General features: G+C 40.4%; 2 protein-coding genes across 4 annotated transcripts in view; one reads left to right on the forward strand and one right to left on the reverse strand.

Annotated features, from left to right (window-relative positions):
• cbll1 (Cbl proto-oncogene-like 1, E3 ubiquitin protein ligase) overlaps positions 1-2,184 on the forward strand; it is a 4,456-nt gene extending 2,272 nt beyond the window's left edge. For all 3 annotated transcript variants that reach the window (XM_010736926.3, XM_010736925.3, XM_010736927.3), the window contains exons 3-6: positions 31-137; positions 408-491; positions 615-688; positions 849-2,184. In XM_010736926.3, coding sequence (XP_010735228.3) covers positions 31-137; positions 408-491; positions 615-688; positions 849-1,851 — 1,268 coding nt within the window. In that variant the 3' untranslated portion in view covers positions 1,852-2,184. The remainder of the gene's footprint in view (positions 1-30; positions 138-407; positions 492-614; positions 689-848) is intronic.
• On the reverse strand, positions 2,032-12,679 carry LOC104923767 (chloride anion exchanger). Its single transcript, XM_010736948.3, has 19 exons — positions 12,545-12,679; positions 12,030-12,169; positions 9,772-9,882; positions 9,333-9,493; positions 9,073-9,237; positions 8,607-8,759; positions 8,299-8,381; positions 7,752-7,899; positions 7,405-7,518; positions 7,137-7,214; positions 6,870-6,965; positions 6,667-6,773; positions 6,372-6,441; positions 5,667-5,759; positions 5,489-5,572; positions 5,226-5,390; positions 4,740-4,794; positions 4,478-4,614; positions 2,032-3,519 (listed from the first exon to the last, which is right to left on the reverse strand). Exons 1-19 carry the CDS (start codon positions 12,670-12,672, stop codon positions 3,499-3,501), a joined length of 2,109 nt encoding a protein of 702 aa, XP_010735250.3. The 5' UTR covers positions 12,673-12,679; the 3' UTR covers positions 2,032-3,498.
• Between the last annotated feature and the right edge of the window lie 1,103 nt (positions 12,680-13,782).

Raw genomic sequence — 13,782 nt, forward strand, 5'->3', positions numbered from 1 at the left:
CATTAACACTTCGTCTCTTATGTCTTCCAGATAACTTTGGCTTCAAGCAAGAGGAGAGATTTGATTGTGGAGCTAAAGCTGGTGATGTGTTTGCAACTCAGAGGAGATTCCCACAGGCGCTGTTTTGGGACTATAAGGTACATGAACTGTGGGGAGTGAAACAACCCAACAGCCCATGCAGTTAAAGACAAACACTTCCATCTAATCATCACCAATGTCTAGTATACAGGACAGGATGTCTCCAGCCAGACAATCAGCAAAGTCCGACGTTAAACTGGTTCATACATTTATGTCAGATTTAGGCTAAAATGAGCAAACAAACAGTGCTAATGATTTCCTGTGAACTATTGGAGTGTTTTAACGGTAGTTACCTGTTTGATTTTCATCTTATCTTCCCTCCCCAACAGTTAAATTTGATTGGAGAACGCGATGAAGTACCAATACACTTTTGTGATAAATGTGGTCTTCCTATCCAGCTCTATGGACGGATGGTATGTATTATCTCTTCATTTCCCTTCTCGGTAAAGAATTATCAAATTTTTATTGAGCTGACCTTTGTCTGCAGGCAGTCAGAGAAATGTTGATGTGTAATTTCATCTCCCTCTCCTCCTTAGATCCCGTGCAAACATGTTTTTTGCTACGACTGTGCTTTGCTTCATGAGAAGAAAGGAGAAAAGATGTGTCCTGGGTGAGCTTGTTTAGAGAGTTTCATTTGAATGTGTATTTGAATATGAAATACAAACAGCCTTTGTTATAAGCGCTGCATCAGCTGTATCATATTATAACGTAGTGCCTCAGGTGTGTTTCATTGCAACTGTGTCACTGAACTTCTCACTCTGTGTTTTCAGCCTAACTTTGTACAACTGCACAGACCCAGTGCAGCGCATCGAGCAGTGCCAGCGCGGTTCCCTCTACATGTGCAGCGTCGTGCCGGGATGTAAGCGCACCTACCTGTCCCAGCGGGACCTACAGGCCCATGTCAACCACCGCCACATGAGAGCAGCCAAGTCATCCGCTGGCCGGCAGGAGCCCGTTCACCTACCCCCCACCGAGGTCCCTGATCGGTTCCGTGTGCCTCCACCTCATTTACCCAAGAACCACGTTCACCTCCCCAACCCGCTCCAGCACGGTGGTCACGACCCCTACAGCCAGCCGCCCCCGCCCTCCGTTCACGAACCCCCGACCCCAACCCCTGAGACATTCCGCATCTCCACGGTAACAACTCGCAAACACAGCAATCTCATCACCGTGCCTATCCAAGATGACTCCTCTTCCTCTCGGGAGCCCCACTCTGGTGGGCCAGGCCCTGCTCAGCCACCCCACCACCACCCCGGGGAATATCCCGGCCAGCCACCCGTAGTGTCTCACTCCCACCACATGATGGCACCACCGCAGCAGCACTTCGGCCCTCCACCTCCGCCACCTCCTCCTATTAGCCACCCCATGCAGCATCCTCCTCAGGGCTCTGGGACACCACACATGGTGTACAACCAAGCCCCTCCTCCCCCCATGTCCACAGCTCCCCCGCCCATCACTCCACCACCAGGGCACATCATGGGCCAGATGCCGCCCTATATGAACCACCCTCCCCCAGGACCTCCACCACAGCACAGTGGTCCCCCTGTCAATGCCCCTCCACCCCATCACTACAACCCCAACTCCATGCAGCAGTTTCCTGAAGACCAGGGCACCCTCAGTCCCCCGTTCAGCCAGCCTGGAGGGCTCAGCCCTGGGATGTGGCCCGCTCCGAGAGGCCCCCCACCACCACGTATGCAGGGCCCTCCTCCCCAGGGCCAGATGCCTGGACCGCACCACCCAGATCAGGGCCGCTATCGGCCTTATTATCAGTAACTGCCAACTGAATGAATGAATGGGCAAATGTCTGTCATTCTGTTCCACACCACTCGTCTGAATAATGTGATAGTAGACCTCAGGGTTACAGGATGTAACTTTCATTTTGATAAAACTGCCCCAAAGCAAATGTGTGTGTGCTGCACATTTTAGTTAAGTGTACTGAACTTCCCGCTGAACATACAATAGACTTGGAGAAGAACAGGAATGTCCCTTTTTCTTTTTTTTTTAATAGTGTATGGTAAATATTTCTGTATATATGTCAGCTGATTTCACGCATATGTACTGTACATTGAAGGACGCCAACTATGTCTCAATAAATTTTTAACAGCAGATCTGCATCTCATCTTTGTTGTGATATTACAACTGGTGAACAATAACCACTTTGCTCTGGAGGTTATAAAGAACAATTGTATTTAACATCATAAAACACATTTAATGATAGACACTTTGCAATAACCAAATTTTTAAGCCATTTTGTCGTCTCCTTGGTTGTATCCGGTTCTTTTAATGCTCATGTCTTCAGGTTAAGGTAGTAATTCTTAGAAATGCACGTCCAAACATGGTCTTTTCTAAAAATTGTCCAGTTTTCATGGTGTTGGTGCTGGTTTATCAGGATACTTTGGCAGCTGTTTGTCTTCTTTGGGTATTTTTGCTCAGCGTTAGTGTAGAAAACGCTTATTCTTACACTTCATCTCAAAATCTTTACCAAAAAGTCTTCATCATTTTGGAAAGCTGTGCAGTGAAGTGTGGGGCTAATTTTAAACATCTAGATGTCACCCAATGAAAATGCCCTCTGTTAAAAATGTTTGTATTCTCATTTAATCTTGAAAATGCCAGTGTCCAATGACAAGACTGGACATTTCAAAATAAAACTCAGCAGTCTATTTATACTAGGGTTGTGAACGATAAACCAATGCGACCGGATATTCGGTTTAACAAGTGAGAGATATGGCTGCATCGGTAGCAGCCTCCTCAATCGATGCAAATTTGCCATGAATTCCTAGATTAATCGGTTGTAGAGTCATGGATTGAGTATTGCGAGACTTGGAATCGGTTGGCGGCATCACACACTTTTGGGAAAATCCCCCGGGCCCGTTCGCAGTGCGTTGATCCACCGTATTCTCTCCAACAAATGATGTTGATTCACCCAGACTTTGTTTGGTCCATGTCTAAAAATAAATACATTGACATGGGATTTTGTTGTTGTTCATTTAAAAAAATTTATTTTTGCCAGTGCCGTAAAGCAACAATGTAAAATATTGTATTGTACTGTAAGATAGTCACTTTCATAGAATTGGCTTCTTTATTTTATAAAATATCTACAATAAATAATAACCGTAGAATCAAATCAAATGGTCGGTCTGTAATAAAAGTACATTGTTTTTGAGTCATATCGTAACCTGTGTATCTAGATGCGTATTGAATCATTTATCACAGAGAGATGTGCAACCCTAATTTATACAATGCAGTGCAGGAATATTAAATATATGAAATATTGCATAATATATTATTGCATAATATTATTGTTGTGGTAGTGTGGTGAGAACAGAAGATTAAAGTGGTACAGTATATTGAACAGAACTTTTATGTTGTCTGCAGTTTAATGGTCGTTTTGAAAGGATGTTCCTGGAGACAGTTGCTCTTCTAGAGTTGGGTATCTATTATCTGCAAAATAAAAATAAAATGAGCTTTAAAATTGGACAGGAACAGAAAACACAATATGACACATAAGCTTACAGTTTCTACTCCATTAAAAATCCTTAAGTTTTCTGGTTTTGGTTTTGCATAAAATTGTTCTCCATACATTTAACTTCGATATGTAATTTCAATATGTCTAGACCTGATTCTACAGCATCCCCAGTTAATGTAACAGCTGTAGAAGAGATATGATTGAAATGCATTACTGTAAAAAGCAACTTAACCTAACAATCTGTCTTGAAAGTGTATGAGAATCAGGGTCAGAGTTATGCCTTTATCTCAGAAGAACTGTTTCTAACTCACTGCTACAGTGCTCTCACACTGTTTGCCATGAGGCTTAAGGATGGCAGTGATCAGACCGTCGGCCCATGTACACTCTGGTCAAAATCAAAATATCTCCAGAGCAACTATGAGCTTGCCATAAAATCTGCTGTGAATATCCAAGTTTCAGTGACCTTATGGTGTGTACTTTCGCATTGCCGTTTGAAAGGCTCAATAAATTTACACAAGAAATAGCTACTGGCATTGAAATTTGTGAGCACATTCATGCTTCCCAGAGGATGAAACTGTAAGCTCCTCTATGAAAGGTTGGAAATGCAAAATCTACATTGCCCTCTTCTGGACAACACTGAAATACAATAGAGCTATGTGTCCCTTAAACATGCATAAAGGGCATACAGTAAAGGCATACATAAAAAGAAGATACAGTATTACAATATGAACTGTATTTTATTAGATTCTATGTATCTACATTTCTATTTGTTTTTATTTAATTATCTATTTTTAATAAGGCAGTGAAATTGTTGATTATAATCACCCCATGACCTTTCCTCTGGTGTCACCCTGTGGCTAAACATGATATTTTTACCTCCATATTTCATAAAGCCTAATAGGGAAAGAATTGTATATAGATCATTTTTCTTACCGCCCTGGCTTTACTTGTGCCTTCCTTGTGTTTTTCAAGCACATGAAGCATGGCGTCATGAAGGGTCGGGAAGAACATGGAGGTCCGAATCTCATCATCAAAGAACATACAGCTGTGTAGTTTCTCCAGGATGTACACTGTCAACACATGAGGAGCACGGTATGGGTTTTCATGACCAGTGCACGTCATGCTCAGTGCACGTCATCACTGATTCTTGGATTCTGGATTCTGTTGTGCTTTGAGAAAGACTAATGAGACTTACCATCACAAGCAACAATGTAAACATCCACATCAATCCGGATGAAGTCTCTGAGCACCTGGAAAGAAATCAGGGTTTTTATATGAAAAATGTAGAAGTCTTAAACTCAAAATGTCACAGCAGATCAAAATCAGATCAAAGTTTGTCGTTATCATTAGGACTTTTCATACCACGGAAGCGGTCATTGCTGTGTTGCAAACATTTCTTGCTGATGCTGCTTTAAACTAAAAAGATTTCTGTCGGTGAACCACAGGAAGGCTTTTAATGTGATTTTTATTGTGAAACACACAAGCACAAGGAACTCAAGTGTTATTTAGAGATGATAAAATTAATCAATTAGTTGATCAAAAGAAGACTAATAACAACTGAAAAATCCAGTGAATTTTTAAACAAAAATGTCAAATTCCAGCTTTTTGAATGTGAGTGTTTGCTGGTCTTCTAAGACCTAAATGCACTGAAAACATTTGATGCGCACACAAATGACTGTACCATTTTGAGTCCCTTCAGAGCGGAGATGTCCAGGAAGGTGACAGCTGAGAAGTCTAGGATCAAGCTGTGTAGGTCCACTTTGGGAACCCTGATGTCAACGGGAAGCTCTTCCATGGTCATGCCGGGCTCATCAGTCGTCTGGGTGGATAAATCATTCATATCTTTCTGTTGGACAGGTGTGGGAAAGGAGGCTTAAAGCTTTTTGGAAGAACAATTTGAAGCATTAACTGGTGCAGTAGTTTCTAGTGTACCTGAGGTCTCACCTCATTCTTTTTCTGCATCAGTTTCTTGATTTTCCTGAGTGCCTTGTTCCTCTTCCTCAAAATTCTCAACGGGTTGAACCCCACCTGGAATCACCAAGTGTTGGCATTATGTTTATAGACATCCATTTTCTGAGAAAGCAAACTGAAGCAGAGGAGAGGGTAGATGTGTCGAACGTACAGCTTCTATGAGCTTGTCCTTGAAGAACTCGATGTTGCCAAAGAAGATAGGCGAGGGTATCCTGAAGATTGTTACTCCATTTGGTTCAAATATCTGAGGACAAAACATCATGATAAAACACAGGTGATTCAGATGGAGGTTGCGACATGAACTGAAACCATTCAACAGTGGAAGGCAGAGCTGTGGACTTGGACTGGAGTCAATTCCAGTTACTGTTTTCATGACTTGCGAATTTGAAAAGTTAGAACTGTGACTTGATTTGAGGCATGATGTCTCCAATGACCTGTCTGTGTTCATTGTATGCTTTCATTTTAAATATTAAATATAGAAAATGTTCAATGTTGTTAATGTTGACATCACAACTGTCTGTTTAACGTTACCCAGTATGCAAGCATACACTGGGAATGGCATCGTCATGTTTTGATGATTCATCATTTGGATAGGTATGGGGCAGTGATGGCTGATGTTCACAAACATTAGCCAAATACAATCTGTTTTCTCACAACTCTATAGCTAACTAACTTTAGCTTGACAACAGTCAATAAAAAAGAGACTTGACTTGCCCTAACTAAGGACTTAACTTGACATAGCCTTTGACTTGACTTAACTTGAGTTGACTTGCATAAGGGGCTTCATTGAGACTTGGACCAAATGACTTGAGTCACATGTCTGATGGTATGTTTATTCGATTTTGAACAGACTTACATGCAGGTAATCTTTACGATCTCTGTAGAGGTCGGTCCCTATGATGTTAGCCAAGACAGAGCAGCGGGGGCTAGAAACACATAAAGGAGGATGGAAAGAAGGAAGAACATAAATATTTGTCTGTGTAGGTCAGGTGGTTGACATTACATGGTTACATGGTTCATAGTTACTACATTTGGGGTATTGATGACATTTTTCATCCACTACAGTAAATCAACGATTTTCTCATTATTTAATTTTTGCAGTGAGTTTGCACATTAAGAAACTAACATCACATGTAAATATCAGTCATTACAATTGAGTCCTGAAGACAACGGTGAGCAGCTCCACACCCAAACCTACTGCCAGACCAAGATCCAGTCCCAGCAGGATGGCACCTAGACATGTGAGCACCCACACCACCTGCAAGCACAAACACCTGAGGTCAAACACTTGAAGAGAATCGACTGGGCCATGTAAATACTTGGCAGTAATCCATAAGAAATTTTGAACACCTACACAGTCTGGTTTGTCTCTCCTCCACAAGTACGGGATTTCTCTGAACTGCATCAGCATGCCCTTCAGGTTGACGATGACCAAGGCACCCAGGACAGACTATATTGAAGTCAAATATTAATATTAAAAGCAAAAAAAAACATAACTTTGACCTATGGATACACAATTACAACTGAGCTTTCTGGAAACAATTCAAATCAAATTCTCTCTTCATATAAGAAGCATAAACATGTTGGCAGAAACTGTAACATTACAGAGGAGAGGACTCACCCTGGGAAGCGGCTCCAGCAGGAAGCCAAGTGCTACAGTTACAATCATCGCCATCATGGCTGAGATCAGCCCTGCAATCTGCATTTGTAAAAAAAGTTATTGTTTCATTTTAACACGCCAATAAGGGAAAAAAATGTAATATAAACCAGACTGTAAAGCAAGATTATAATAAATCCATTTGGAGGCAAACATATCTGTGTGTAGCAACCTAGTAAAAGTTTGTGATGCAGGAAACAGATGCTGTAAATGATGATATCTATTGTCTGACCTGTGTTTTACCTCCTGAGCTCTCCTGCACAGCTGTCCTGGAGAGTGCTGTGCTGGCTGCAAACGACCTGAAGCTTGCACCAAACATGTTGCTCACCCCAAATGCTATGAGTTCCTGGGGAGGAAACAAGGCAAAGTCACCTCTCTAGAAACGAAAGGTTACCTTTGTTTTGACTTAAGTGATTCTGTTTGCACTGCTTTTTACACATCCAACCTCGTGATAGAAGAAATTCAATACAAGCTGATACTAAGCCAGTATTTTGACCTTCATAACCAAAATCCTGGCTTAGTATCAGTAACCAATTAACTTTACTTAACTCCTAGATAGTGGTAATATATGTAGCTCACCTGGTTTCCATCAATGGTGTAATCATGTTTGATAGAGTAGACTTTGGCCACAGAGAAAGCAACAGCAAACCCCACAATGGCTATAGGAAAGGCCTCCACAGCACTCTCCTGGAAGATTTCCATATTGGGTGCAATGGGAGACTCATACCTAAAAGATTATTGTGGTTAATCATGTATTTAGCTAAGGAATCTGATGGAAAATAGTTAAGTACAGAGCTTTATTTAGTATAATTATAATTCCATATAAAATATGTACAATAGTAGACAAAATTAGCTCAATAGATTAGTACAATAGACTAGTACAATACTGCTTAGACAATGATACATAAGTATCAACAATCTAATAATGTAACAGTGTGTGTAATGTCACTCAGTTTTGCAGAACAACACTTTTTTATTGACATGAATTTCAAGTCCATTACATTTACATGATGTTCATACTTTTACTTAATTAAGGTGTATTTCTTTCACAACTATGTCTAAATGACCTGACAACACAGCAGCCACCTTGATTTCGACATATACTGATACAGAACTTGAAACTTACCCAGTAACCATTTTGCCAACAACTTCAACACCAAATCTTTCCTCAAAGTTGAAGCCATAGGACGCTCCACAAGCTATGACAGTCTGTGTGAACAGAAAAGACCTGAGAGTTACAGTGTAAACATTGGCACCTATTGGAGTTCTTCATGAACATGAACAGTTTATGGATGCAATGCTTGATGACAAACAACTGTCAAATACCAGGAATCAGAGCTTCTTTGAATGCCACAACTAGTGAGGATTTTCAACACCACACCGGCACGCAATGTAGTTAAAAAGATAGATATCTTCCTTGAAAGTTTCTCTCACCGTGATAACTTCTATGGGGATGGGGACAGGCAGCTTGGCTTTGTATATGTCATTCAGCTCCTTCACAACATACACCGCCAACATGATCAATATGGACATCACCAGGTCACAGATGTTGGTAGAGGTGATCTGGACAAAGACTTTCTCTAGGGTCTGCGCAAAAGAAGCAAACACACTTTACCCTGCAATTTGATCACAATTAGATATTTATATAGTTTTACATCAAACCTTAGCAAGGCAAACCATGAGATTTAAAAAAAACATATCCAGTGCTCAAAAATAGTGTCAACTCTTTTTCATGAACAAAAACTATTGTCTAAAACCCAGATTACACAAACAAGGTCCAACATGTTAATTAGTTTGTTTTAAATGTAGTTTTCTTATCTTTTCCAGTCTTTGTGCTAAGCTAGGCTAACTGACTGCTGGCAGTGACAATACCACAACCACAGATACATTTTGGACTCACATAGATGACAGAGAGTGGACCACTGATGCCTGGGACTTCCAGCCCCAACACAAACTTGAGCTGAGACACCAGGATGTGGACGGCAGCTGCTGTGGTAAAGCCAGACACCAGAGTGTCAGACAGGTACACAACAATGAAGCCCACTTGCAGAACACCCATGGCAAGCTGCATGGGACAGAAAAATGAAGGGAAAAGAAGCTTGGTTTGAAAACCCTACCTAGAACATGGACAATCACTGATCACCGAAGACAGAATCATACCTGGAAAATCCCCATGAGAAAAGTCACAGAGGATGCCACCACGACTCTTTGCTGATCTGGGGTCAGGCCCTCAAAGCCGGTGATGTTGGCTGCTGGTCCTTTCTCTGGGACCAGACGGGTTACCACAGCTCCCACCATCAGACTTAGGACTGGGAAGGAGCCTGCATGAATGTGGGTGTGGAGGGGTGGGAAGACACTGTTAAGCCATGTCATATCCAATTTTATCTGCTCATGTAAAATTGCTAACATTCATAACTTTTCCAAACAGATATCTTTAAGTGATATGTTTAAAAGTATTCTTAGTCTTGTTCCAAAGCACAGTTTTCAAAAAGATTTAAATTCAGGCCAAATCACTTTGGCAGACCTTCTATTATGATTCTCTAGCTCGGTTTGGAAAGTCAAGTTATTGTGTTGTGTTGTTTTAGAGAAGTTGACATACCTATAGATATGTGTCTTGAAGTACCCAGGAAGAAGTATGTTAGCATGGGGAAGAAAGCTGTGTAGAGGCCATAGCTTGGAGGCAGCCCGGCCAGCAGAGAAAAGGCCAGTCCTGAGTGACACAAGAAACACAGAATGAAGATTTATTTATGAAGATACTTTTCATGCCCAATATGTTGGTAAAAACAAATGAAACAAAGAAAAAGCTTCCGTAAATGACCTGAAAGAAGCTAATTAATTATCCCTTTCTTGTTTTTGTAATATTATATCATGGTCACTTTACTTTTGCATTATTATTTATATCATGGTTACTTTACATTGCAATATTTTTATATCATGGTTATTTTACCTTACAATATCATTTATATCATGCCACTTTTACCTTCAGTACTTGTTTTGTTCTTTTGCTTTATTGTGTAGGTTATAAAATACTTCTGTCTGTTTGTTGTGTTTTGCCCTTTCTACCTTAATTCTGTACTGTATATTACAGCTCTGCTGCTGTAACAAGTCAATTTCCCCGTTTTAGGATGAATGAAGTACAGTCTAATCGAATCCAATCTTTGAATGGCAACGTATGACCAAAACAAGAAGAACCTACTGCCAAAGTCTACGAGCAGCTCTGTGAGTCTGTATTTAGTTTAGAAAGTAGAAAAAAAAAGTTCTGATACAGTCTTTGGGAATCATGTTGAATTCAAATGTGTTACTTCAGATAACCAGCGTAAACAACTACACTACACATCTTTATGCAATCTGACAAACTGCATCATATTATCACATCAACTGTCTAAACTAAAAATCAATATTAATAGCTGATAATTAGCCAAAATATTGATCATCATCTAACTTTATTGCTCTGGGTACAAAGCTGAATAGTTATTACTTATGAATACTATATATTGTATTTAGTTCATTGTCCTTTAGTAGATGCTCATAATGAATACACAGGTTTATCAAGCTTACTTAACCCCTAAGCCTAACCCTATACGATGTGCTCTTGTGGCGGCTGTAGAGCAGGTCGTCCACTAATCAGATGATCGGAGGTTGCTCCCGAAGGCTGCGCCATCAGTGTGTGAATGTGTATGAATGGTTAGCTCCTAAAACTGATGAGCAGTTGGCACCTTGCATGGCAGCTAATGCCAACAGTGTGTGAATGAGATATGTAGTGTAAAAGCTCTTTAAGTGGTCAGAAGACTAGAAAGGCGTTATATAAGTACAGTCTGTTTACCTTTCAGTACTGTGATTAATAAAGTTTTATGTTATCTTATGCCAAATTTCTCAAATGCAAAATGTTACAAGCAGCCGTACAATAAGTATAATTATATCTTATCAAAGATGAACTGTCCAGTCATCTTTAAAGATCCAGTGTGTCAGACTTAGAGGACTCTATTTACAGAATGTGGCAGAAATGGAATATAATATTTATAACTATGTTTTCATTAGTGTATAATCACCTGAAAGAATCTTTTGTGTGACTAGTTTTTATGGATTTCTTTATTGTATCCAGCCTCACATTCTGGCGCGGTTACACATTGATCTTGGTCAGATATGATTCCTGAAGGGTGTCTTAACTGGAAGGTTGCATCAGATGCAGGTTAACAGGCTTTATCACAGCGTTTTTTGCTCTACTAGACCATCCCAGGGGTGCGCCCCTTTACAATCATTGTGCAAACGATCATTGTTTTAGCAGTGATGACCCTGGTCCTGTAGTGGCAGAATTCACTGACTGGTGCAACTTGTTCTTCTTGGACATCTTCCTATTCAAAACTAAATAGACAGCTGATCCTAGCTGCCCTCTGTTTAAGGATTTCAGTTTCCTCTGCCTGGCCACAGATAGATTCTGTTAAGATGCAGGGCCACTTTGAAACAAACAAACACCTTGTTTTGTGCTGCTATTTTAAATAACTCAATGTGATCTTTATATTGTCTCTCTGATGGTTATATGGTTACTGCTGACTTTACAAGAAATTTACCATAATAAAGTTATCCTTGATCCTTGACCCTTGGCGAGAGTAAGAATCTGTTTCATTCATACACAGTGTTCCTAAGACTGTGATTTTTGGGCAATATTCTGTGATAATACAGTACAGTAAAAATAAAAGAGGAGCTCTGGATGATAGATGCACTTAACTAACTCAACATTTTTCTTATAGAACGATGGCCACAGTCTTTCTTATTCAGTGATATTGGTTCCTTTGAACGCACCAACAAAGTTTGGATTCTGCAGCCATACACTCAGGCTTACTCCGTCCTGTTCCTTACCTTGCATAATAGCCACCAGCCCAGTGCTGATCCCAGACACCACATCACCCAGCAGCCACTCTTTAACTCTGTAGATCCTCATCCATCCGATGATGGGTAGAAGTGACAGCACTGCATTCTTGGCGCGTTTTGAGTCACAGCTGGATTTAACAGAAATGAAACACTCTTGCACTTTGTGCACTAAAGTTTGCAATTTTCACACAATTTCATCAAAGTTTGTATCAAAATAAGTAACACTTAAAATCAAGAGTGTGAGTTAAGGGGATGTCTATTAGCTCAGTTGGTAGTCCATCTGGCCCATGTACGAAGGCTCAGCAGCAGCAGCCCAGGGTTTGAATCTGACCTGCAGCCCTTTGCTGCATGTCATTCCCCATCTCTATCTCCCCACATTCCTGTCACTGTTCAGCTGTCTCTATCAAAAATAAAGCTTGCAAAGGCCAAAAAATTTCTTTAAAAAAGAGAGTGTGAGTTAAGATAAAATTAAGTTCATTCAAATCAAAGACTGGGGTCCTTACGTCAGATACTCTTTCAAATGGTCCAGGATGGTTTTGTGCAGCCTGTAGACTTTCTCATGTTCTTCAGCAAAGCTGTCCTCAGAGTACACAGATCTGTCCACCGCATATTGTTTCCTTAAAGTCACCATCCTCACACCTCAGGTATCTGAATAATCTGATCCTGCTGTGATATGAAAGGTTCTGGAGATCCCCCTAAGAACCTTTGCCCATTGAGTCTGAGTATCTTATCTGTGATCTCAAATCTGTCTCGTCACCGTCTCTTAACTCTGTTCAATCATTAACAAAAGCGGATTCATGATCATTGTGTTTATATGTCATTTCTTTTCCTAGTAGTCACTTTTAGGGTATAATTATGGATGAGAGATATAAAATACTGGAAATGAGAAATGTAGCAGGGATGCTTCAAATAAGGAAATCAAAGAAGGTGCAACAGTCACTCAACTTTATTACAGTGTCATATTAGACAATATAATGTTCATCAGACTGTTACAGCAGTTTAAGTTTAAAGCCCATATAAAATCATGTGGCAAAAGAGAAAATTACAGTAGGTACAATATGACCTGACTGATGTAAGAGGAAATAAGGAGCAGTAACTGATTACTTCAAATGTTAATCATTTTGTTCTCCATATTTTAATACACTACAAAATGATCACTGAACTGAAATTTAGATCAAATGGCAAAGATTCAACAGTGAGACAGACAGGCAGACAGACAAACTCAATCTAGTAATCTGATTATATGTAAATTACTTTAGGAATATGCACAATGTTAGCACGGCAGAACAATGTGAACAAAATAGTTAAAACTAGATTTTAACAGGGTTCTTCTTCAAGACATGGCCTCAAATCACATTAAAACTGCTAAAAAAGAGCTTCACGGAGTAGCAGACATCTCAACATCAACTACTCAGAGGAGACTGCGTGAATCAGGCCTTCATGGTTTAATTGCTGAAAAGAAACCACGACTGAGGGAGACCAACAAGAAGAGAAGAACCGCTTGGGCCAAGAAACACAAGAAATGGACATTAAACCAGTGGAAATCTGGACTTTGGTCTGATGAAATTTGAGATTTTGGTTTCACTCGTCAAGTCTGTGAGATTCTGAGAAGGTGAACAGATGGTATCTACATGTGTGGTTCCCTCCATTAAGCATGGAGGAGTACGTGCGATGGTGTTTTGGCACTTTGCTGGTGTCGCTCTTAATTATTGGAGGATGACCCAAAACACCACTTCAGGCT

This window comes from Larimichthys crocea, chromosome XX (genome assembly GCF_000972845.2).
Source record: "Larimichthys crocea isolate SSNF chromosome XX, L_crocea_2.0, whole genome shotgun sequence".
Classification (NCBI taxonomy): domain Eukaryota; kingdom Metazoa; phylum Chordata; class Actinopteri; family Sciaenidae; genus Larimichthys; species Larimichthys crocea.